The 27,214-nt window shown below is 42.4% G+C and overlaps 1 protein-coding gene across 3 annotated transcripts in view; it reads right to left on the bottom strand.

The window, feature by feature from the left end:
* Nucleotides 1–25,195, bottom strand: part of LOC129823735 (mesoderm induction early response protein 1-like) — a 31,441-nt gene extending 6,246 nt beyond the window's left edge. Inside the window, exons 1-12 of one of the 3 annotated variants that reach the window (XM_055882688.1) lie at nucleotides 25,086–25,195; nucleotides 24,179–24,203; nucleotides 23,855–23,994; nucleotides 20,182–20,382; nucleotides 17,480–17,612; nucleotides 14,176–14,240; nucleotides 7,798–7,870; nucleotides 7,508–7,659; nucleotides 6,887–6,968; nucleotides 6,527–6,618; nucleotides 974–1,101; nucleotides 4–134 (exon numbers count right to left, since the gene is read on the bottom strand). In XM_055882688.1, coding sequence (XP_055738663.1) covers nucleotides 4–134; nucleotides 974–1,101; nucleotides 6,527–6,618; nucleotides 6,887–6,968; nucleotides 7,508–7,659; nucleotides 7,798–7,870; nucleotides 14,176–14,240; nucleotides 17,480–17,612; nucleotides 20,182–20,382; nucleotides 23,855–23,994; nucleotides 24,179–24,203; nucleotides 25,086–25,094 — 1,231 coding nt within the window. In that variant the 5' untranslated portion in view covers nucleotides 25,095–25,195. Of the gene's footprint in view, nucleotides 1–3; nucleotides 135–973; nucleotides 1,102–6,526; nucleotides 6,622–6,886; nucleotides 6,969–7,507; nucleotides 7,660–7,797; nucleotides 7,871–14,175; nucleotides 14,241–17,479; nucleotides 17,613–20,181; nucleotides 20,383–23,854; nucleotides 23,995–24,178; nucleotides 24,204–25,085 lie in introns of all 3 variants that reach the window. The other 2 variants (XM_055882689.1, XM_055882687.1) reach the window with 2 other exon arrangements.
* Between the last annotated feature and the right edge of the window lie 2,019 nt (nucleotides 25,196–27,214).

Here is a 27,214-nt window from a genome sequence, read left to right as displayed (position 1 = left end):
TACCATTGTGGCTGCTACTGCCATCCTCCCTCTCAGAGTGGCTGGTGCTGCTGTTGGAGGTGGTGGGAGGGGGCGAGGCCCCCCGGCTGGACGTGGCGCTCTCCGTCTCGTCCAGCAGCCGGTCCATGTAGTCCCTGAGACACACAGGGATAAGATAAATAACATTATTTTAAACAATGAAGTCCGCATTAACTACAGCCTGCCAGTTTAGCCCTTACACTAATCACACCACATGCATACCCTGTTCACACTACTAAGCCATACTAGGCTGGCCTGGTTACGCCTCCAGGACCATGTGAAAAGAAATGTCCAAGCCCGCATAGTACAGATCAGCTTAGCAAGATCGTGATAACAGGGTATTAAATTCACACTCCTGGAACACAGTGTCAACAGTAGCTATGGTTCCCAAAACAAAGGTGATCACACATACTGAGTGTGTATTGGTCACAGGGAATACCCATTCATGACAAGTTACATTTCATTTCAAATAATATTTTTGTTGCTACATCGCTACATCGTTTTTTGGACTTATAAATGAATGATATGTACACCTTGATTTTTGAAGAATATAACCGATGATCAACAGTCATACCGCACCAGAACCCCAAATATAAGCTTGTTTAACACCAATGTTTGAAAACAATGTAACCAAACACTGTATAGCCTCAAAACATGGTTAGAACTATACATCTGGTATCATGGATGGTCAGCTTGCATGTGTAGCTCGGTCTATGAATTTGAGAGGGGTTACATTTCTTCAGCTCCATCCCTCAGCTTTTTACCGGGGCGGGGAGTACGCTTTACTTTGTCTACTGCTGATTGCCGTTTCAAAATACATTTCAGAATCAGGTAAGCAAAAATCTAAAATCTATATAATTTTTATATATAAAAAAACATGTTATACAAATAAGACAGTTGTGGACGGAACTCAATATTCAAAACAATTAGCTTGGTCTGGTGAAAAGAGACTTACGTGACCCCAGGGTGAAGGCTGTATTTCCTTTTCCCCAGCCTGCTTTGCTGTGCAAAGAAATCATAACGCTCAGACTTCTTCCACATGTAATAAAAGGCCACACATTCTCCTACTGACCTAGTTCTCACCTGAAAAATGTAATATCAGCAGACAACGAGAGACATTATTACCATCGCCTTCCAACGTTAAACTCAATTCAATTTCAACTCCCCAGTCAAGTCTACGAGGGATGAGTCGAAATGCAATATGTGAATTGAAAAAACAAGCCTTTTTTTTTTTTGCTTTTCAATTCATGAACTGAATTTCAAATCCTCACGAGAGTTGGAGGTTATAAAATGGAACTGACCCCACCCTGGTCGCTTCAAAACACATGCTAAATCAACATGAAGATAAATATTCTGAAAATAAACATACTTTTTAAATCAGATACCATAGTATTTAATACAATCTGATATATAATACAGTGTTTCCCCTTGGATTATTTTCAGCAGCGGTGGAAAAGTTAGTGGGGGAGGGACTTGGTAGTGGGCATGCGCAATGTCGTTGTCTTGCCGTTTTAAAGCTAATTTCCTGCAATTCTACACATTTTGCCATGAGCATAGAGACATTTTCAAAAAATAAATATATACAGTGCATCCGGAAAGCATGCAGACCCTATGACTTCCACATTTTGTTACGTTAGTTTTATTCAAAAATGGATAAAAATAAAATAAAGATCCCCTCATCAATCTACACACAATTCCCCATAATGAAAAAGCAAAAAGAGGTTTAGAATTTTTTGCACATTTTGGGAAAAAATACAAATCCTGAAATATCACATTTACATAGGTATTCAGAACATTTACCCAGTACTTTGTTGAAGCACCTTTGGCAGTGATACAACCTCGAGTCTTCTTGGGTATGACGCTACACACTTGGCACTAGAGGTCGACCGATTAAATCGGCACGGCTGATTAATTATGGCCGATTTCAAGTTTTTATTATCGGTAAATCGGCCTTTTTGGACGCCGATTACATTGCAATTCACGAGGAGACTGCATGGCAGGCTGACCACCTGTTACGCGAGTGCAGCATCAAAAGGACCTTGTGGCTGCAAGGAGCCAAGGTAAGTTGCTAACTAGCATTAAACTTATCTTATAAAAAAATCAATCTTCACATAATCACTAGTTAACTACACATGGTTGATGATATTACTAGGTTAACTAGCTTGTCCTGCGTTGCAATAATCAATGCGGTGTTTGTTAATTTATCATCAAATCACAGCCTACTTCAACTGCGCGAAACGGGTGATGGCGCATTCGCGAAAAAAGCACAATCGTTGCACAAATGTACCTAACCATGAACATCAATGCCTTTCTTAAAATCAATACACAGAAGTATATATTTTTTAAACCTGCATATTTAGCTAAAAGAAATGAATGTTAGCAGGTAATATTAACTAGGAAAATTGTGTCACTTCTCTTGTGTTCAGTGCAAGCAGAGTCAGGGTATATGCAGCTGAAAGAATGAACGTTTTGTTTTCGAAATGAGTTTCTGGATTTGACTATATTAATGACCAAAGGCTCCTATTTATGTGTGTTATTATACACTGCTCAAAAAAATAAAGGGAACACTAAAATAACACATCCTAGATCTGAATGAATGAAATATTCTTATTAAATACTTTTTTCTTTACATAGTTGAATGTGCTGACAACAAAATCACACAAAAATTATCAATGGAAATCAAATTTATCAACCCATGGAGGTCTGGATTTGGAGTCACACTCAAAATTAAAGTGGAAAACCACACTACAGGCTGATCCAACTTTGATGTAATGTCCTTAAAACAAGTCAAAATGAGGCTCAGTAGTGTGTGTGGCCTCCACGTGCCTGCATGACCTCCCTACAACGCCTGGGCATGCTCCTGATGAGGTGGCGGATGGTCTCCTGAGGGATCTCCTCCCAGACCTGGACTAAAGCATCCGCCAACTCTTGGACAGTCTGTGGTGCAACGTGGCGTTGGTGGATGGAGCAAGACATCATGTCCCAGATGTACTCAATTTGATTCAGGTCTGGGGAACGGGCGGGCCAGTCCATAGCATCAATGCCTTCCTCTTGCAGGAACTGCTGACACACTCCAGCCACATGAGGTCTAGAATTGTCTTGCATTAGGAGGAACCCAGGGCCAACCGCACCAGCATGGTCTCACAAGGGGTCTGAGGATCTCATCTCGGTACCTAATGGCAGTCAGGCTACCTCTGGCGAGCACATGGAGGGCTGTGCGGCCCCCCAAAGAAATGCCACCCCACACCATGACTGACCCACCGCCAAACCGGTGCTGGAGGATGTTGCAGGCAGCAGAACGTTCTCCACGGCATCTCCAGACTCTGTCACGTCTGTCACATGTGCTCAGTGTGAACCTGCTTTCATCTGTGAAAAGCACAGGGCGCCTGTGTCGAATTTGCCAATCTTGGTGTTCTCTGGCAAATGCCAAACGTCCTGTACGGTGTTGGGCTGTAAGCACAACCCCCACCTGTGGACGTCGGGCCCTCATACCCCCCTCATGGAGTCTGTTTCTGACCGTTTGAGCAGACACATGCACATTTGTGGCCTGCTGGAGGTCATTTTGCAGGGCTCTGGCAGTGCTCCTCCTGCTCCTCCTTGCACAAAGGCGGAGGTAGCGGTCCTGCTGCTGGGTTGTTGCCCTCCTACGGCCTCCTCCACGTCTCCTGATGTACTGGCCTGTCTCCTGGTAGCGCCTGCATGCTCTGGACACTACACTGACAGACACAGCAAACCTTCTTGCCACAGTTCGCATTGATGTGCCATCCTGGATGAACTGCACTACCTGAGCCACTACCTGAGCCAGCCACTTGTGTGGGTTGTAGACTCCGTCTCATGCTACCACTAGAGTGAGAGCACCGCCAGCATTCAAAAGTGACCAAAACATCAGCCAGGAAGCATAGGAACTGAGAAGTGGTCTGTGGTCACCACCTGCAGAATCACTCCTTTATTGGGGGTGTCTTGCTAATTGCCTATAATTTCCACCTTTTGTCTATTCCATTTGCACAACAGCATGTGAAATTTATTGTCAATCAGTGTTGCTTCCTAAGTGGACAGTTTGATTTCACAGAAGTGTGATTGACTTGGAGTTACATTGTGTTGTTTAAGTGTTCCCTTTATTTTTTTGAGCAGTGTATTATAATTAAGTCTATGATTTGATAGAGCCGTCTGACTGAGCGATGGTAGGCAGCAGCAGGCTCGTAAGCATTCATTCAAACAGCACTTTACTGCGTTTGCCAGCAACTCTTAGCAATGCCTGAAGCACAGCGCTGTTTATGACTTCAAGCTTATCAACTCCCGAGATTAGGCTGGCAATAGTAAAGTGCCTATAAGAACATCCAATAGTCAAAGGTATATGAAATGCAAATGGTATAGAGAAATAGTTCACGCGTCATAATTCCTATAATAACTACACCCTACAACTTCTTAAATGGTATTATTGAAGACTCATGTTAAAAGGAACTACCAGCTTTCATATGTTCTCATGTTCTGAGCAAGGAACTTAAACATTAGCTTTTTTACATGGCACATATTGCACTTTTACTTTCTTCTCCAACACTGTTTTTGCATTATTTATTTGTTTGTTTATAATATGCTTATTATTTTCCAATAAAAAATAAATTTTAAAAAGACAGCGATACAAACATTGACATTCACTGCACTGTTGAATGGGATGGCCAATTTAGAGGACAAAACAAAACTGAACTCACACATACACAAAATAAAACTAAATCCTATTAGGTGGTACACGTATAAGAAGACAGCATATAGTAATTACAAGCAGTGTAGTTGGGCCAAAAATAAATATTGAGTGGAGTACAGCACAGAGTAGCAGCAGATCATCAAACCAATTATGAAGTGGGACTAGACCATTTATCCAGTATCGGCTGCCATATTCTGTAAAACATTGGACTTCTATTGGAGGTATTGCATATAATCTTTTCCATATGTGTTACATTCCCTAAATCCTGTAACCACATTTCAAAAGGTAGGTACAGTCAACATGTTTTTGCATTATTTAAACCAAATTGAACATGCTTCATATTAAGTTAAAATAAAAGTGTTCATTGTTCATTCAGTATTGTTGTAATTGTCATTATTACAAATACATATATATATTTTTTTTAATTGGCCAATTAAATCTGTAAATTAGTCGACCTCTACTTGGCATACATGTACTTGTGGAGTTCCTCCCATTGTTCTCTGCAGATCCTCTCAAGCTCTGTCAGGTTGGATGGGGAGCGTCGCTGCACAGCTATTTTCAGGTCTTTCCAGAGATGTTCGATCAGGTTCAAGTCCGGACTCTGGCTATGCCACTCAAGGACATTCAGACTTGCCCCCATAGCCACTCCTGTATTGTCTTGGCTGTGTGCTTAGGGTTGTTGTCCTGTTGGAAGGTGAACCTTCGCCCCCAGTCTGAGGTTATGAGCGCTCTGGAGCAGGTTTTCATCAAAGATCTCTCTGTACTTAGCTCCATTCATCTTTCCCTCGATCCTGACTAGTCTCCCAGTACCTGCCACTGAAAAACCTCCCCACAGCATGATGCTGCCACCACCATGCTTCACTGTAGGGATGGTGCCAGGTTTCCTACAGACGTGACGCTTGGCTTTCAAGCCTAGGAGTTCAATCTTGGTTTCATCAGACCAGAGAATCTTATTTCTCATAGTCAGAATCATTTAGGTGCCTTTTAGCAAACTCCAAGCGGGCTGTCATGTGCTTTTTACTGAGGAGTGTCTTCCGTCTTGTCGCTCTACCATAAAGGGCTTATTAGTGGAGTGCTACAGTGATGGTTGTCCTTCTGGAAGGTTCTCCCATCTCCACAGAGGAACCCTCGAGCTCTGTCAAACTGACCATTGGGTTCATGGTCACCTTCCCTGACCAAGGCCCTTCTCCCCTGATTTCTCAGTTTGGCAGGCGGACAGCTCTAGGAAGAGTCTTGGTGGTTCCAAACTTCTTCCATTTACGAATGATGAAGGCAACTGTGTTCGTGGGGACCTTGAATGCTGCAGACATATTTTGGTACCCTTCCCCAGATCTGTGCCTCGATTCAATCCTGTCTCAGCGCTCAATTTCTTCAACCTCATGGCTTGGTTTTTGCTCTGACATGCACTGTCAACTGTGGGACCTTATATAAACAGGTGTGTGCCTTTCTAAATCATAGACTCCAATCAAGTTGTAGAAACATCTCAAGGATGATCAATGGAAACAGAATGCACCTGAGCTCAATTACGAGTCTCATAGCAAAGGGTCTGAATACTTACGTAAATAAGGTATTTCTGTTTTTTATTAATCATTATAGGGTATTGTGTGTAGATTGATGAGGAAATTTTTATTTTAGAATAAGGCTGTAACGTAACAAAATGTAGAAAAAGTCAAGGGGTCTGAAAACTTTCCGAATGCACTGTATGTTTGACATATATTTTGGAGTGGCGGCAATGATTTAGCTTCGGAGGCCTGCCGCTGCTAAGTTAATATAGGGGAAACACTGTATAAGATAGACATAGCTTACCTTGTTGGCTTGTATTGAATGAAAGTCTTTCCCATAACCTTTTAGTCCTTGCTCAAAATATCTACATTCGTCTTCTGTCCACACAGACAGCTCTTCTGCGACAGAGGGCAAAGGGTTATTAAGTACCACAACCACTGCTCCGTTCACATAAAATATAATACAACTACGACCATGTTACAGGTCCCGGACGCCATCAACAACACACACACACACAAGCCAGGACCCATATAAGTCAAGGACAGCTTTTATCATCAAAATAGTTCAAATACACCAAACATGACTGGTTAGATAGAGAGAAAATATGCCAGATATGAGTGAAATCAAGAGCGAAGGTCAACACTAGTTCTCTGCAGGTGTTACCTCTAGCTGCCTTCACATTAAACTTCAGTCTTCTTAAAGCTTCCTCGGTGTCAAATTCACACCTGACCAACTCATAAAGTGCCTGTGGAAAGACAACATTGAAATTGTAAAGAAGACGGTTACAGACAAAAGTGCATACTACAGTCTTTATGGTAATGGCTTGTGTTCAGCAGGTGGCATTTTGAAACAGTGAAATATGGAGGTACTAGATATGAAAACAAGTAATACCTAACCCTCAAAGTCATCCTGACTTCAGAGTCTGGAATGGCTCTTTGATAATGCGGCACAATGTGTCAACAATAAAGGGCGCTGTGCTTTTACTGGTTGACTCTCCTCTGTCTTTCTCACTCGAACACCGACAGCCACACAAAGCCCCCCCCCCCCCCCCCCCCCCCCCCCGAGCGCCACCCTCTTCCATTACAATGGTGGGATTTTCAAATCCAAAACTATGTGCTCTCAACCCCCGAGGAAAGAAACAAACCTGAGAGAGAACCAATCAAACCCGTCGCACAATTTCTGAGCCAATATTGCATTAACAAACTGCCTCCAGGCTAACTGAACACAACTCTGGACGCCAGTCTGTTTGAACACTGATCTGCTCGACTGTGGTGGTCTTCATACCTGCTCATTGTCTTTGATATGGGATCCCTCGGGGATGGCATCCACTCCTTTCTCCTCTCCTGTTCGTGTTGACGCCTGAGATAAAAACTCCACAACCTTGCCCTCGGGAAGGAACTCGGGATCCCATAAAAGCTGGTCATCGTTTTCATATACTGGAAGGAGAGGAAAAAGGAGCGAGAGGGGGGAAAGCAGAGAGAAAGACATTTTATTTCCTATTTACCTCTGTGATTGGAAGGTATTTTTCAATTCAACTTAATTAGTGCATCGCAATTGCAAACAGAATGCCTTACCTTTCTCATAGTCTTTATATTTACAAAGGCCAGGCGGTGTTTCAGCCTGATACATGGACCCAACCATGATTTCCTGTCCAGATCAAAACACAGACTTTATTTAGTTTCACAAGTCAAAAGTGTGCTTCAAATGAATACCATGTCTTTAAGGCTAGAACTACCCAGTTGCGACCCATCATTCAGGGCAGCGCCCCACTTGTTTAGCTAAAATGAAATAATCCCTTGAGTTAATATAGCCGCATACAAACATGGTCTCTTGAGTAAAGCAGCACCAAAATGCAGGTGTTTCAGCCTAGCTCAGTGCTTTCTGTGTTGGAGGGGCAGCCAGCGAAAACACACAGCGTAGGCGTTGGTAATCTTCTCTAGTTGCACCCGTGATTCGCTCAATGTTCTGTCACCCATGGGCACACTACATCACTGCAGAATCTACAGGGAGAGCTAGGCAGTTCAAGCCCCTTTGGGTGCTGCCATAGATTTACATTACATGCCCGTCCAAGGTGGCTCACCGTCATTGGCCACAGATAAAATGATATAAAGTCACGTAATATCTACCGTAGTTTTGATAGCTAGCAAGTTAAACAAGCAGTCATCATGAATCACGTCGACAATCTACTGGCAAATCCAAAAAAGATGGACACAACATGCAACAATTTTACTGAGTTACGGTTCATATAAGGAAAACAGTAATTTGAAATAAATTCATTATGCCCTAATCCATGAGCAGGGGTGCAGCCTTGGGTGGGCATAGGCCCACCTTTTTCCAAACAAAAAGATTTTCATTACAGACAGAAATATTGGCTGGTCTCAGACGATTCCGCAGGTGAAGAAGCCGGGTGTGGAGGTCCTGGGTTGTTGTGGTTACACGTGGTCTGCGGTTGTGAGGCCAGTTGGACGTACTGCCAAATTCTCTAAAACGAGGGTGGAGGTGGCTTATGGTAGAGAAAGGAACATTCAATTCTCTGGCAACAGCTCTGGTGAACATTCCTGCAGTCAGCATGCCAATTGCACGCTCCCTCAAAACTTGAGACATCTGTAGCATTTTTTTGTTGTCACACAACTGCACATTTTAGAGCGGCATTTTATTGTCCCCAGCACGAGGTGCACCTGTGTAATGATCATGCTGTTTAATCAGCTTATTGATATGCCACACTGTTCAGGTGGATGGATTATTTTGGCAAAGTATAAAATATCACTAACAGGGATGTAAACAAATTTCGGCACAAAATTTGACAAAAATAAGCTTGGAACATTTCGGGGATCTTTCATTTCAGCTCATGAAGCACGGGACCAATACTTTGCATTTATATTTTTGTTCATTATAGATAAAACGGCCCGGTGCTCATCGACCATAAACATTACACAAGTTGGAAATAGCTAATTCAACAATGAGTGGTTTGCAAGGAATCAGTGGCTAACTGCAAGCATTACAAAGCAATAACTATTGTGCTTCCCCTGCCTGCTATTTGGTGGAGAGGGTGTGTGGTCCAAGTCTGGGTTGAAGGATTTAAAACATTGGTCTGAAACGATCTCTTTTCCAAGCTTAAAATAACAAACATTCACACTATGGGCCATAAAAAGTGAGTCCAAAACTATGTCTTGTATACTGCTGCATCAATGGTGTAATATGCCAGGGAGATATGTATACTGTAGCTAAGAAAGTAATACTAAGTGTATGTTGTGTAGTAAGCTGTTAGTAGACCATGCGTTTCACCCTAAGAATTTGGTCCTGCACCCCCTCAGGACTTAGCTTACTGTTCTGACTTGGTGGTTGAACATGTAGCCCTATAACCTGTTTTCGAGAAATGTCATCATCGAATATTGTAAGAGCTTTCATTGTCTGCTTATATGCTGCCGTTATTTATCCTATTGGTTCTGACTTGGTGTACAGGGAGAATACTGTATACAGAATACTGGCCCATGTTCTGAATTCCTTCGCTGTCCATTTCAAAAGGGCTGAATAAATAGGCATATCGACTATGTCCGGCTTCACATGCTCATTAATATCTTAATCAGTATCTTATTTATCTTTTTAGGTCATGTTGGAATGATGCATTTCATTGTTTCTTAATTTGCTCATGCGCTTTTCTCCACGAGGGGATGCCATATAATGTGACAGTCTCTTCACATTCATTTTTTTGTAATTATTCTTCTACAAAAAGTTTAGTAGACCCGTGTAATTCCAGTTGACAATGCAAGAGTTGTTTTGTTGGCGCAATACGCTGTCTGTGCGTTGGTATTCTGTCTATTAGTGTATCCTCGTAATTGTATTTTCCTTTTTTTTTTTTTTTAACAACATAGCCCTAATAAAATAGTTAATGGTAGGCTATCCGCATCTTTCTTGCGCTCTTCCTCTGTGGTGTCTTAAAGTAAAGTTTAGGTCTCAACATCTTGCTGAATTTATCTGAACACCCATCTGAATCTCTGGTCGGCGTCCATTTTGAAAGTGCTGAACGATGGCCTACCTCGTCGCAGCTCGTTTTGCTTGCACTTGCTTATAATTAAGAGCTACAGTACCAGTCAAACATTTGGACACACCTACCTCATTCAAGGGTTTTTATTTATTTATTTTTTTACATTGTAGAATAATAGTGAAGACATCAAAACGAATAAAGTGCTAAAGAAATATATTTGAGATTCTTCAAAGTAGCCACCCTTTGCCTTGACAGCTTTGCTCACTCTTGGCATTCTCTCAACCAGCTTAATGAGGTAGTCACCTGGAACGCATTTCAATTAACAGGTGTGCCTTGTTATTCTACAATGTAGAAAATTGTAAAAAATAAAGAAAAAGCCTGGAATGAGTAGGTGTGTCCAAATTTTGGACTGGTACTGTAAGTGTTAATGACAAGAACAAACATTATGAATCGACTGAAAAATAAATGTAATGTTTGTGTATTGTTCAAAAGTCAAAACTCATGTCGACATTCATTATAATTGAAAGAGAATGCGTTTTTTACCGAGTTACACAAATCCACAAGGAGTCAGTAGAAACCATATATCATTAAGCCAGTCAGCCAAATCAGCTATCTTTTATTAAATGCAGTAAATGAGGCTGAATGAACTGTTTCGCTGCCAGACAAGGCTCCGCTGATAGCCAGGTGTAACAGTGGTAAGAATTCACTCCATGGTGCTGAAAAGAAAGCTCCGCTGTTGGGACAGCTTTATGTAGGCCCTAACAGTTTGTGGGCAACATGTGTCACCGTTAAAGTGCAAATACTGTATTGTTTAGTGTTGTGTCATGCAATGTTCCCTCTAATCTGCCCACGGGCACGCAGGTTGGAAGTTTACATACACTTAGGTTGGAGTCATTAAAACTTGTTTTTAAACCACTCCACAAATTTCTTGTTAGCAAACTATAGATTTGGCAAGTCAGTTAGGACATCTACTTTGTGTATGACACAAGTCATTTCTCCAACAATTGTTTACAGACAGATTATTTCACTTATAATTCACTGCATCACAATTCCAGTGGGTCAGAAGTTTACATACACTAAGTTGACTGTGCCTTTAAACAGCTTGGAAAATTCCATAAAATGATGTCATGGCTTTAGAAGCTTCTGATAAGCTAATTCACATTATTTGAGTCAATTGGAGGTGTACCTGTGGATGTATTTCAACAGAACAACAGCAAAGGACCTTGTGAAGATGCTGGAGGAAACGAGTACAGAAGTATCTATATCTACAGTAAAACGAGTCCTATATTGACATAACCAGAAAGGCCGCTCAGCAAGGAAGAAGCCACTGCTCCAAAACCACCCTAAAAAAGCAACCGACTACAGTTTGCAACTGCACATGGGGACAATGATCGTACTTTTTGGACAAATGTCCTCTTGTCTGATGAAACAAAAATAGAACTGTTTGGCCATAATGACCATCGTTATGTTTGGAGGAAAAAGGGGGAGGCGTGCAAGCCAAAGAACCCCATCCCAACCATGAAGTACAAGGGTGGCAGCATCATGTTGTGGGGGTGCTTTGCTGCAGGAGGGACTGGTGCACTTCACAAAATACATGGCATCATGAGGAAGGACAATTATGTGGCTATATCGAAGCAACATCTCAAGACATCAGTCAGCAAGTTAAAGCTTGGTTGCAAATGGGTCTTCCAACTGACAATGACCCCAAGCATACTTCCAAAGTTGCGGCAAAATGGCTTAAGGACAACAAAGTTAAGGTATTGGAGTGGCCATCACAAAGCCCTGACCTCAATCCTATAGAAAATTTGTGGGCAGAACTGAAAAAGCGTGTGCGAGCAGGGAGGGCTACAAACCTGACTCAGTTACACCGGCTCTGTCAGGAGGAATGGGCCAAAATTCACCCCACTTATTGTGGGAAGCTTGTGGAAGGGTACCCGAAACATTTGACCCAAGTTAAACAATTTAAAAGGCAATGCTACCAAATACTAATTGTGTGTGTGTGTGTGTGTGTGTGTGTGTGTAAACTTCTGACCCACTGGGAATGTGATGAAAGAAATAAAAGCTGAAAGAAATCCTTCTCTCTACTATTATTCTGACATTACACATTCTTAAAATAAAGTGGTGATCCTAACTGACCTAAGACAGGGAATTTTTACTAGGATTAAATGACAGGACAGAAAAACTGAGTTTAAATGTATTTGGCTAAGGTGTATGTAAACTTCCGACTTCAACTGTATTAGCTCATAGAGAAGCACGAGATTGAACTTCACACAACTTTCTAGAGCAGTGGACACCAACTGTTCGATCTCCAAGGCATTCCTAGTCGATAGCCAAACATTTCTGTAAAAACAAACAACGATAAAGCCTTGTGTTCCTATTTGTATGTGTCTCGGGCTGTTTTCGGTAGGTGCATCCGATTCAGCTGCCCTGCGCACCTGGTAAGCAACTATTGCCATTTTGAACCATTTCATGTGTCAAATGTACAAACTCTGCCTTCTCGGCCGGCCCGGAGAGCAAATCAAGTGCACTAGAGAACCAACGCTGGCCAATCGGATGGCTCAGATTAGCGTGTCTGCAGTAATGTAGCAGGCATAAAAGAAGGCTACAGCAAATGTGATACTTGAGATTTCAAAACCATGACTTTTGCATGAGGCAGAAAGTTTCACCACAACTGGAAGACGGTGTCCCTCTATGGTCAGTGTCAGTGGAGGAAAAGGAGAGTGGAGGGATGCTGCCCTCTCCCTCTGCTAAGACTGACCGTCAGATGCAGGAGGGGAGCAACTTTGGTTTTAGAAGTGGGGGGGGGGGACTGGAGGTCATATTGCAGGGCTCTGGCAGTGCTCCTCCTTGCACAAAGGCGGAGGTAGCAGTCCTGCTGCTGGGTTGTTGCCCTCCTACGGCCTCCTCCACATCTCCTGATGTACTGGCCTGTCTCCTGGTAGCGCCTCCATGCTCTGGACACTATGCTGACAGACACAGCAAACCTTTTTGCCACAGCTCGCATTGATGTGCCATCCTGGATGAGCTGCACTACCTGAGCCACTTGTGTGGGTTGTAGACTCCGTCTTATGCTACCACTAGAGTGAAAGCACCGCCAGTTTTCAAAAGTGACCAAAACATCAGCCAGGAAGCATAGGAACTGAGAAGTGGTCTGTGGTCAGCACCTGCAGAATCACTCCTTTATTGGGGGTGTCTTGCTAATTGCCTATAATTTCCACCTTTTGTCTATTCCATTTGCACAACAGCATGTGAAATTTATTGTCAATCAGTGTTGCTTCCTAAGTGGACAGTTTGATTTCACAGAAGTGTGATTGACTTGGAGTTACATTGTGTTGTTATCTCATGGTACTGTAGAGATCTTTTTACTTGAACACAATATAGAGGAGTTGCCCCATCCTGTCTCTAGGGGTCCACAGCCCTGTATCGCTCTAACCAACACACCCCACTCAGCTTAGAGAAACATTCATTATTGGTTTCAGGTGTGTTAGGTTAAGTCCAGAGTAACAACAGTACAGCAGACCCCCAGGGCAAGGCCTTAGCAAGCCCAGCAGCTAGGGATTGCCGTCGGAATGTTTTCAATACAGACTCCTTTTGTCGTACTGTATTCCATGAGGCATCAGGTCATCGTTTTTTAATAGTAGGCCACTCTGGTAGACCTACATTATGATCAAATAACCACAGTAGCCTACTTGACCACTGTTAAAACTAACTTAAAGCAGGTACAGCCTCAGTGTTCACAGTAAACGCGCACTGGAAGTTCCACAGGATTTTCACAACGTTTAAGTTTGCCGTCAGTAGATCTGAAATTTGCTCAGTGCCCGAAAAAAATTAGGTGGGAACATTGGTGTAGTGGCTTTGCTGGCATGCATCTAAAAACAAAAAGTTGAGTTCGCCACATCGAGATTTACATGCTAAAAATCGCCACTGGAACTACCATATCTAACGAATGATTAAACAATATATTTACCTTTTTCCAATCCTCAGAAGGGACATAATTTTCATCTTCTTCTGACTCTTCTTCTGCATCCTTATCTGAAACAACATTTGGCAGTTTGACTCTGTCACCTTTTCCACACATCAGTTCTCATTTTCAACCACTGGGTTAAAATGCATAAAGTGCCTTCAGAAAGTATTCACACCCTTTGACTTTTTCCACATTTTGTTGTCTTACAGCCTGAATTTTAAATGGCTTAAATTTAAATTGTGTCAATGGCTAACACACAATACCCCATAATGTCAAAGTGGAATTATGTTTAGATTTCTTTTACAAATGAATAACAAATGAAAAGCTGAAATGTCTGGAGTCAATAAGTATTCAATCCCTTTGTTACAGTAATCTTGAATAAGTTCAGGAGTGAAGAAAAATCGGCTTAAGAATTCACATAAGTTGCATGGAGTCACTGTGTGCAATAAGTGTTTAACATTATTTTTGAATGACTACCTCATCTCTGTACCCGACACATCAAATCATCTAAGGTCCCTCAGTCAAGCAGTGAATTTCAAACACCGATTCAAATACAAAGACCAGGGAGATGAGTAAAGAAAAATAAAGCAGACATTGAATATCCCTTTGAGCATAGTAAAGTTATTGATTACACTTTGGATGGAGTATCAATACATCCAGTCACTACAAAGATAGACGTCCATCCTAACTCAGTTGCCGAAGAGGAAGGAAATCGCTCAGGGATTTCACCATGAGGCCAATAGTGACTTTAAAACATGTTACATAGTTTAATGGCTGTGATAGGAGAAAACTGAGGATGGATCAGCAACACTATAGTAACTCCACAATACTAACCTACATGAGTGAAAAGGAATAATATACAGAATAAAAAATATTCCAAAACATGCATCATGTTTGCAATAAGGCACTACAGTAAAACTGCAAAAAAATGTGGCACAAAAATGTACTTTATGTCCTGAATACAAAGCGTCATGTTTGGGGAAAATCTAACATCATCACGGAGTACCACTCTCCATATTTTCAAGCATAGTGGTGGCTGCATCATGTTATAGGTATGCTTGTCATCAGCAAGGACTAGGGAGTTTTCTAGGATAAAAAGAAACGGAACAGAGCTAAGCACAGGCAAAATCCTAGAGGAGAACCTGTTTCAGTCTGCTTTCCAACAGACTCTGGTAGAAAAATTCACCTTTCAGCAGGTCAATAACCTAAAACCAAAGGCCAAATATACACCGGAGTTGCATACCAAGATGACATTGAATGTTCCCGAGTGGCCTAATTGTTACAGTTTTGACTTAAAATGTCTTGAAAATCTATAGCAAGACTTGAAAATGGATTTCTAGCAATGATCAACAACCAACTTGACGGAGCTTGAAGAATTTTTAAAATAATAATGTGCAAATACTGTACAATCCGTGTGTACAAAGCTCTTAGAGACCCCAAAAGACTCTTAGCTGCAATCACTGCCAAAGGTGATTCTAACATGTACAGAGTAAGGGGAGTGAATACTTATAGTACCAGTCAAAAGTTTGTACACACCTACTCATTCAAGGGTTTGTCTTTATTTTTACTAGTTTCTACATTGTATTATAATAGTGAAGACATCAAAACTATGAAATTACACATATGGAATATATAATGTAGAATCCCCCAAAAAGTGTTAAACAAATATATTTTTGATTTTTCAAAGTAGCCACCCTTTACCTTGATGACAGCCTTGCACACTCTTGGCATTCTCTCAACCAGCTTCATGAAGTAGTCACCTGGAATGCATTTTCAACAGTCTTGAAGGAGTTCCAACATATGCTAAGCACATGTTGGCTGCTTTTCCTTCACTCTGCGGTCCAACTCATCCCAAACTGTCTCAATTGGTTTGAGGTCAGGTGATTGTGGAGGCCAAGTCATCTGATGCAGCACTCCATCACTCTCTTTCTTGGTCAAATAGCCCATATACAGCCTGGAGGTGTGTTTTAGGTCATTGTCCTGTTGAAAAACAAATGATAGTGGGACCTAGCCCAAACCAGATGGGAAGGCGTATAGTTGCAGAATGCTGTGGTAGCCATGCTGGTTAAGTTTGTAATTGTATTTAAAATTCAAGGCAGACAGTGTCATCAGCAAAGTACCCCCACACCTCCACCTCCATGCTTCACGGTGGGAACCACACGTGGAGATCATCCGTTCACCTACTCTGCGTCTCACAAAGACCAGGCGGTTGAAACCAAAAATCTCAAATTTGGACTCATCAGACCAAAGGACAGATTTCCACCGGTCTAATGGCCATTGCTCATGTGTCTTCGTCCCATCAAGTCTCTTCTTATTATTGGTGTCCTTTAGTAGTGGTGTCTTTGCAGCAATTCAACCATGAAGGCCTGATTCACGCGGTCTCTTCTGAACAATTGATGTTGAGATGTGTTTTACTTGAACTCTGAGGTGCAATCTGAGGTGGAGTTAATTGCCGATTTCTAAGGCTGGTAACTTTAAAGAACTTATCCTCTGCAGCAGAGGTAACTCTGGGTCTTCCTTCCTCATGAGAGCCTGTTTCATCATAGTGCTTGATGGTTTTTGCGACTGCTCTTGAAGTTACTTTCAAAGTTCTTGACATTTTCCGTATTGACTGACCTTCATGTCTTAAAGTCATGATGGATTGTCATTTCACTTTGCTTATTTTAGCTGTTCTTGCCATAATATGGACTTGGTCTTTTGCCAACTAGGGCCATCTTCTGTATACCAACCCTACCTTGTGACAACATAACTGAAAATGTCTCAAACACATTAAGGAAAGAAATCCCACAAATGAACTTTAAATGCATTCCGGTGACTACCTCATGAAGCTGGTTGAGAGAATGCCAAGAGTCTGCAATGCTGTCAAGGCAACGGGTGGCTACTTTGAAGAATCTAAAATAAGAAATATATATTTTGATTTGTATAACACTTTTTTGGTTACTACATGATTCCATATGTGTTATTTCATAGTTTTGATGTCTTCACTATTATTGTACAATGTAGAAAATAGTAAAATAATAAAGAAAAACCCTTGAATGAGTAGGTGTGTCCAAACTTTTGACTGGTACTTCATGTACTTCATTTTCAATACATTTACCAACATTTCTAGAAACATGTTCTCACTTTGTCATTATGGGGTATTGTGTGTGGATTGTTGAAAATCTATTTAGTCCATTTTGAATTCAGGCTGTAACAACAAAATGTGGAATAATTCAAAGGGAATACTTTTTGAAGGCAATGTAGAACAAGATCTCACAAACAATCCAATATAAAAAGCGTGTCTCGTGATGGAAGCAAAGGTGCATACTTTCAAAGTACTTGAGCGTCTGTGATCCGCGTATCAGCTCTGCCGTGCCGTGGGATTTGACGGAGCGCGTGCGGCCCTCGCAGGACAACTGGTTCTCGTTCCCCATTCCTGACGAGATCTTCACCCTCTCAGTCTGAACACACACACACACACCCCAAAGCATTACACACAATGTTTTCCCCCAATGGTACATTCAAAGAAGCCCCTTTGCAGGGTATCCACCCACTCTGCCCAGAGTGGGAGAAAACACTTTCCCTTCCTTTTGTTATAAACTATAAAAAAGGCATTGAAGAAGGCAGTGATGCCGAAACGTTGGTGATTTACCCAATAAATGACTGGGAGTTTATATATGGAGAGTGCAATAAATGATATAGTTTATTCGCCGTTAGTCAGGACCTCCACACAAAGTAATTTTTCTGGGTGGGCGCCAGCTTGTTTTTTTTTATCCTTCCTTATGTTATAAAACACATTTTACCAAGACAAAAAATGATTCTTCATGATCTGAATCTCTAACATATCATTAACAGTATATGCAAAAAGTCTGATTTCATAACCTAATAAACTCTGCAAAAAAAGAAACATCCCTTTTCCAGGGCCCTGTCGTTCAAAGATAATTCATAAAACTCCAAATAACTTCACAGATCTTCATTGTAAAGGGTTTAAACACTGTTTCCCATGCTTGTTCAATGAGCCATAAACAATTAATGAACATGGACCTGTGGAACGGTCGTTAAGACACTAAAAGCATACAGACGGTAGGCAATTAAGGTCACAGTTATGAAAACTTAGGACACTAAAGAGGCCTTTCTACTGATTCTGAAAAACACAAAAGGAAGATGCCCAGGGTCCCTGCTCATCTGCGTGAATGTGCCTTAGGCATACTGCAAGGAGGCATGAGGCCTGCAGATGTGGCCAGGGCAATATATTGCAATGTCCGTACTGTGAGAAGCCTAAGACAGTGCTACAGGGAGACAGGACAGACTCCTAATCGTCCTCGCGGTGGCAGACCACGTATGAAAACACCTGCACAGGATCGGTACATCCGAACATCACACCTGTGGGACAGGTACAGGATGGCAACAACAACTGTCCGAGTTGCACCAGGAATGCACAATCCCTCCATCAGTGCTCAGACTGTCCAAAATAGGCTGAGAGAGGCTGGACTGAGGGCGTGTTGTAAGGCAGGTCCTGACCAGATATCACCGGCAACAATGTTGCCTACAGGCACAATTCCACCGTCGCTAGACCAGACAGGACAGGCAAAAAGTGCTCTTCACTGACGAGTCTCGGCTTTGTCTCACATGGGGTGATGGTCGGATTCGTGTTTATGTCGAAGGAATGAGCATTACACCGAGGCCTGTACTCTGGAGCGGGATCAATTTGGAGGTGGATGGTCCGTCATGGTCTGGGGCGGTGTGTCACAGCATCATCGGACTGAGCTTGTTGTCATTGCAGGCAATCTCAACGCTGTGCATTACAGGGTAGACATCCTCTGTAACATCCTCCTCACTCATGTGGTGCCCTTCCTGCAGGCTCATCCGGACATGACCCTCCAGCATGACAATGCCACCAGCCATACTGCCCATTCTGTGCGTGATTTCCTGCAAGACAGGAATGTCAGTGTTCTGCCATGGCCAGCGAAGAGCCCGGATCTCAATCCCATTAAACATGTCTGGGACCTGTTGGATCGGAGGATGAGGGCTAGGGCCATTACCCCCAGAAATGTCCGGGAACTTGCAGGTGCCTTGGTGGAAGAGTGGGGTAACATCTCACTGCAAGAACTGGCAAATCTGGTGCAGTCCATGAGGAGATTCACTGCAGTACTTAATGAGGCTGGTGGCCACACCAGATACTGACTGTTACTTTTGATTTTGACCCCCCCCCCCCCCTTTGTTCAATTTATGTCTCAGTTGTTGAATCTTATGTTCATCCAAATATTTGCTGAAAATAAACACAGTTGACAGTGAGAGGGCGTTTCTTTTTTCCCCTGAGTTTACATCCGATAATAAGCAGCAAGCTCTGTTGACAGAGATATGCTTGTTTTTGTGAGAAATTTTACAAAAAATAATAATAACATTAATATGAAGTGTTTACTAAAATATAAAAATACTACGTCATGTCTCAAAATCGATATCCATCTTACCTCAAATGTTTTATATCCTCTGGGTTTGAGAAGAAAGAGGAGTTCAACGGTGAGCCTGTCAGTTAGCCTTAATTGTAGCACAGCATCCAGCCTACCTGATACAATGCTATTTTCCTGATTTTTGACTAATTTGTTTTTCTGGCCTCCATTGATTTAGTCACCCCAATTTTGGCCATTCTACAGGACTAAAAACTCCAATCACTTTTGAACGGATTACGACATGAGGTTTGGACCATTGTTTTTTTTTTTAGATTATGTATATAACTAACATTATATTACCCATTGGTCAAAAGATGTGTTTTGATTGGACATCCTACCCTTTAAAAAACAACAAAATCAACATTCAATACTCATGTATGAAACAGCGGCATCATCATCAACGCTGACTAGATGTATCTATCAGCAACAACTACACATTTCTGACTGAATGTGTCAACTGTATAATATGTAGTGGAGCTTTATAACAATCACATTAGAACAGTAAGGTGCAAACAAGCATTCCTTCTTTATGACTGTGTTGGTTGATATCCTGTTATTTCTGGAGATTCATGGCACCCACCTTATTCCTCTTCAGCTCGCCAGTGTTTCTACTGCTTTCATCATTGTCCAGATCGTCCTCTTCCTCGTCCTCCTCATCCTCCAACTCCTCTTCGTCCTCAAAGTCTTCCTCCTCCTCCTCTTCTTCATCCTCTCCATCTGCTGGTGAACCGCCGCCACATCCGTACATACTCAACAACTCATGAATGGGCATCTCTCCCTCCTATGGCACAAATGGAACAACAAAAAATCCCTTTTGTTACACACTGAATTTAGTGGATTACACTTAAACAGACTAACATAAATCACTGGTAAAACTTTGCAATAATAGGGTTCAAATAGTCTATATATACAGTAGCAGTCAAAAGTTTGGACACACCTACTCATTCAAGGGTTTTTCTTTATTTTTTACTATTTTCTACATTGTAGAATAATAGTGAAAACATCAAAACTATGAAATAACACATATGGAATCATGTAGTAACCAAAAAAGTGTTATACAAATCAAAATATATATTTTACATGATACCCTTTGTTGGCATAATTGATCTCTTTCAGGGAGAGAATACATGGTAGCATCCAGCTTAAACCAGCTCCAGCTACACTTCATCCCTGAATCCACTTGTTTAACAAGCAATGCCTCATTTTCCCCTAATTCTCATTACGAAAATTAACCACATACTGTAGAGGGAAAACATTAGTTCACAGATAGTAGTTAGTTTGTTAGCTAGTTAACATTTCACACAGATTCCCAGTGTCCGGTAAGCAACTAACGCATTATAACATTATATACGGCATGGAGTCGTATACCAGTGAATACTAAAGCGAATTGGTCAGGTTACTAACATTTGCGCATCTGATGTTGTAAGGTTAGCTAGCTAACGTTAGCTGTGTGACTTTATTAGCCAGCTAATTTTCACACCATAAACTAAATTATATGATCAGTTAAGTTGGTCGACGTGAGTAAGACCTTTAAACAGGTCAACACACGAGTCTGTGGGGCCTGACGGATTACCAGGACGTGTGCTCCGGGCATCTTCACTGACATTTTCAACATGTCCCTGATTGAGTCTGTAATACCAACATGTTTCAAGCACACCACCATAGTCCCTGTGCCCAAGAACACAAAGGCAACCTGCCTAAATGACTACAGAACCGTAGCACTCACGACGGTAGCCATGAAGTGCTTTGAAAGGTTGGTAATGTTTCACATCAACACCATTATCCCAAAAACCCTAGACCCACTCCAATTTGCATACAGCCCAAACAGATCCCCAGATGATGCAATCTCTATTGCACTCCACACTGCTCTTTCCCACCTGGACAAAAGGAACACCTATGTGAGAACGCACACCCCCATTCTCATCGACGGGGATGTGGTGGAGCAGGTTGAGAGCTTCAAGTACCTCGGTGTCCACATCACCAACAAACTAGAATGGTCCAAACACACCAAGACAGTAGTGAAGAGAGCACCACAAAGCCTATTCCCCCTCAGGAAACTAAAAAGATATGGCATGGGTCCTAAGATCCTCAAAAGGTTCTACAGCTGCAACATCGAGAGCATCCTGACTGGTTGCATCACTGCCTGGTACGGCAATTGCTCGGCTTCTGACCGCAAGGCACTACAGAGGGTAGTGCGTACGGCCCAGTACATCACTGGGGCTAAGCTGCCTGCCATTCAGGACCTCTACACCAGGCGGTGTCAGAGGAAGGCCCTAAAAATTGTCAAAGACCCCAGCCATAGACTGTTCTCTCTACTACCGCATGGCAAGCGGTACCGGAGTGCCAAGTCTAGGACAAAAAGGCTTCTCAACAGTTTTTACCCCCAAGCCATAAGACTCCTGAACAGGTAATCAAATGCCCCCCCCCCAAACCCTCTTTTTACGCTGCTGCTACTCTCTGTTTATCATATATGCATAGTCACCTTAACTATACACTCATGTACATACTACCACAATTGGGCCGACCAACCAGTGCTCCCGCACATTGGCTAACCGGGCTATCTGCATTGTGTCCCACCCACCACCCCCTCTTTACGCTACTGCTACTCTCTGTTCATCATATATGCATAGTCACTTTAACCATATCTACATACTACCTCAATCAGCCCAACTAACCGGTGTCTGTATGTAGCCTCTCTACCTTTATTGCCTCGTTAATGTATATAGCCTGTCTTTTTACTGTTGTTTTATTTCTTTACCTACCTATTGTTCACCTAATACCTTTTTTGCACTATTGGTTAGAGCCTGTAAGTAAGCATTTCACTGTAAGGTCTACACCGGTTGTATTCGGCGCACGTGACAAATTAACTTTGATTTGATAATGTTGCTCAACATTTCTCTGGCTAGGTAACGGAGAATTTGAGCCAGCTAGCAAGATACTTAACAATGCTAACAATACTTGTTCCACCACACTTTCTCCCTCACAAACGTAACAAATGCCAGTTGTTTTTCGGGTTACAGCTCATGAAGTACACTTCATCACCTTCTAGCCCCCGTCTCCGTGGTCAGGCTTCTCACTTACGCTACCTCTTCGTTATCGTTCAGGGGACGCACTGCTGTAACTGGCAAACTGCCATTCCACTCTCCCGCTGTCTTTCCAGATCGCACGCTGATGATGTAACTAGCAAGTTGGTTGTCTCTTCTCTCTTCAGTCGAGTGCTGCATTCTGTTGTTATGTGAACGATTGGCTGAGCCTTGGATACAGCCAGTATTGCTCCAAACGCCATCCCTCGTTCGCATACAGCCAGTAGTGATCCAACCCCCCCCCCCAAAAAAACTTCTCATCGGATCTACATGAATCACGTAGGTCACGAATTTCACTGAATAGTGACTAGTTTTCATGCCTGAGAGTAGGTGAATGGATGATCTCCACATGTGATTCCCACCATGAAGCATAGTGTTGGTGCTTTGCTGTGTTGGTGCTTTGCTGGTGACATTGTCTGTGATTCATTTAGAATTCGATACACCATTCCATATGGTTTGCGCTTAATGGGACTATCATTTGTTTTTCTACAGGACAATGGCCCAAAACACACCTCCAGGCTGTGTAAGGGCTATTTGACCAAGGAGAGTGATGAAGTGCTGCATCAGATGACCTGGCCTCCACAATCACCTGACCTCAACCCAATTGAGATGGTTTGGGATGAGTTGGACCGCAGAGTGAAGAAAAAGCAGCCAACAAGTGCTCAGCATATAGTATGTGGGAACGCCATCAAGACTGTTGGAAAAGCATTCCAAGTGACTACCTTATGAAGCTGGTTGAGAGAGTGCAAAGAGTGTGCAAAACTGTCATCAAGGAAAAGGTTGTCTACTTTGAAGAAAATAAAATATTTTGATTTGTTTAACACTTTTTTGGTTACTACATGATTCCATGTGTTGTTTCATAGTTCTGATGTCTTCACTATTATTCTACAATGTAAAAGATAGTACAAATAAAGACAAACCCTTTAATGAGTAGGTGTGTCCAAACTTTTGACTGGTTCTGTATATAACTAACAGGTTACTGTTCACAGAGCCATATTCATTAGAACATGAATACTGTAGCAAAAATGTTTGCAACGTAAAATAGAAACAAGTGTTTCATCTTGGACAAATTCAGGTAGTCTCTCCCTGTTTCAGTTCATCTTCTTCCAGTGCATGAATACAACCCAGGATAACTTTCGAACCACTAAATGAAATGATTTTTAGACGCACCCGGGCAAGGTCGTCGATCTCATTGCTAAAGTTGGTCTCTCCCTCGAGCCTCTCCTCCTCTTCCAGTGTGCGTTCGTCGTCAAAGTCGTGGACGAGCATATCTGCTGAAAGATCAAACTCACGGTCCTCTGCTGAACCTCCTGAGGAAAAACACACCAGGAAATTAAGAGGAGATAGTCGATGATATAGTGCTTCATGGTTAATAACGAAAATATTATTATGACAGTGGGATTTGTTCAGACCAATTTTTCTTCATACATGTTAATGTTCTAATGAGGATTAAAAAAATGGCACATTCATTAGAAAACACACAATAGTATTTACCTGGGCCCGTACTCCCAACGGAGGGCTAAAACAAAACACTCAAGATTAGTCAGAACCACATACACAAGTACAACACACGTAGCTGTAACTTTGCTATAACTTTTCGGTTCAGAGATACTTTCAGTAAATTATGCGGTTTTCTGGACGAGGCCAATGTCGTCTACAGACAAAAGGCCTGAACAAAAACATAAATAGGAACTACGATACAGTAAACGGATCATCCGTCTGCTAACGTTAGTAGGGTAGTGGATGGAAGGCAAAGTAAAAGCGCGCCTGAAACTTCCGACTGGCTCCTTGTTGGCTAACGCCGACGTAAAAATGTATATCAGTGACAGTAGTTTTTTTTGGTTGTAACAAGGAGACCTCTGAGGATCAGGCCAGCATTGAAACAAGTCAAATCAGACATTTCAAGTGAGCGATAATCAAATGGATTGTTCTCTCACAATGTGGACACTTTGAATGATAGATAGCTAACGTTATTTGCTAGCTCCCTGCCTCAGTTAACTAATCACATAATTACTTAGCTACATAGTGTCGCTTTCAGTACGCAGAATACCACCAGGTCAACAAAAAAAATGCAATAGCATCCGAAAATATGAACTTTGATCCTTTTCGAGTGGGTAACGTTAACGCTCCTAGTCAGCCAAGCTTTCCCAACAATAGCTACGTAGCTAGCTTAGCATAGCCATCGCGCTAACTAGCCAGGCGTCATCGCTAAAACTGAAGTTTGCAAAATAGAATTTATGGAAATGAGACAAGTTTAATATTTTAAAATGTATATCGCTTCTCCGTATTTTAGTACATATTTATCGCTTCTCATTTGGGGCCTGTGCACCCGACAGAATCAACTCTATAAACCTAAAAATATTCTTATTTTCCCGAATATTTATTGGACTTTGCGTCCTACCTCCGCCATGTTTGAAATCCTGTAGGGTCACACTGGGGGTCAGCGATTTCCCGGATAGACTTGTGCTGCAGGCCGTGCTATCTGGGATCCTTGGGATGTCCCTTCCCCATTGAAGTTGGAATTTAAAATGGTTAAGGTTAGTGTAAGGGTAAGAGTTAGGGTTACTATCTTGATTTACAATATTCTACCGAGAGAGTATAAGAAAAATAATGTAGCTACAAATGTTGGTGTAATTTAGCTATCACCAAAAATAGCAAACCATAATTTGATGTTATACTGATAGTGTTTCACATAGACCGTTACCTTTTTGGAGGAGAAATACAAGTTTATTGCTTTTGTTTTTATTGAAACTTGATTTAACTAAAACTGTGAAATAGGGGTAAAGAGGACCGTTTTTCACAGAAGTGTGGTTGTCATAATTTCAAATCAAATGTATTTACAGTATATTGCCCTTCTTACATCTGCTGATATCTCAAAGTGCTGTACAGAAACCCAGCCTAAAACCCCAAACAGCAAGCAATGCAGGTGTAGAAGCACGGTGGCTAGGAAACACTCCCTAGAAAGGCCAAAACCTAGGAAGAAACCTTGTGAGGAACCAGGCTATGAGGGGTGGCCAGTCCTCCTCTGGCTGTGCCGGGTGGAGATTATAACAGAACATGGCCAAGATGTTCAAATGTTCATAAATGACCAGCATGGTCAAATAATAATAATTACAGTAGTTGTCGAGGGTGCAACAAGTCAGCACCTCAAGGGTAAATGTCAGTTGGCTTTTCATAGCCGATCATTTAGAGTATCTCTACCGCTCCTGCTGTCTCTAGAGAATTGAAAACAGCAGGTCTGGGACAGGTAGCACGTCAGGTGAACAGGTCAGGGTTCCATAGCCACAGGCAGAACAGTTGAAACTGGAGCAGCAGCACGGCCAGGTGGACTGGGGACAGCAAGGAGTCATCATGCCAGGGAGTCCTGAGGCATGGTCCTAGGACTCAGGTCCCCCAAGAGAGAGAAAGAAAGAGAGATAGAGAGAATTAGAGAGAGCATACTTAAATTCACACAGGACAACGGATAAGACAGGAGAAGTACTCCAGATATAACAGACTGACCCTAGCCCCCCGACACATAAACTACTACAGCATAAATACTGGAGGCTGAGACAGGAGGGGTCAGGAGACACTGTGGCCCCATCCGATGATACCGCCGGACAGGGCCAAACAGGCAGGATATAACCCCACCTGCTTTTCCAAAGCACAGCCCCCACACCACTAGAGGGATATCTTCAACCACCAACTTACCATCCTGGGACAAGGCCGAGTATAGCCCACAAAGATCTCCGCCACGGCACAACCCAAGAGGGGGCGCCAACCCAGACAGGAAGATCACGTCAGTGACTCAACCCACTCAAGTGACGCACCCCTCCTAGGGACGGCATGAAAAAGCACCAGTAAGCCAGTGACTCAGCCCCTGTAATAGGGTTAGAGGCAGAGAATCCCAGTGGAGAGAGGGGAACCGGCCAGGCAGAGACAGCAAGTGCGGTTCGTTGCTCCAGAGCTTTTCCGTTCACCTTCACACTCCTGGGCCAGACTACACTCAATCATATGACCCACGGAAGAGATGAGTCTTCAGTAAAGACTTAAAGGTTGAGACCGAGTCTGTGTCTCTCACATGGGTAGGCAGACCATTCCATAAAAATGGAGCTCTATAGGAGAAAGCCCTGCCTCCAGCTGTTTGCTTAGAAATTCTAGGGACAATTCGGAGGCCTGCGTCTTGTGACTGTCGCGTACGTGTAGGTATGTACGGCAGGACCAAATCGGAAAGATAGGTAGGAGCAAGCCCATGTAATGCTTTGTAGGTTAGCAGTAAAGCCTTGAAATCAGCCCTTGCCTTAACAGGAAGCCAGTGTAGGGAGGCTAGCACTAGAGTAATATGATCAAATTGTTTGGTTCTAGTCAGGATTCTAGCAGCCGTATTTAGTATTAACTGAAGTTTATTTAGTGCTTTATCCGGGTAGCAGGAAAGTTGAGCATTGGCGTAGTCTAACCTAGAAGTAACAAAAGCATGGATTCATTTTTCTGCATCATTTTTGGACAGAAAGTTTCTGATTTTTGCAATGTTATGTAGATGGAAAAAAGCTG

Source organism: Salvelinus fontinalis, chromosome 26, assembly GCF_029448725.1.
Source record: "Salvelinus fontinalis isolate EN_2023a chromosome 26, ASM2944872v1, whole genome shotgun sequence".
Lineage (NCBI taxonomy): Eukaryota > Metazoa > Chordata > Actinopteri > Salmoniformes > Salmonidae > Salvelinus > Salvelinus fontinalis.
This window is presented reverse-complemented; position numbering and strand designations above follow the sequence as displayed.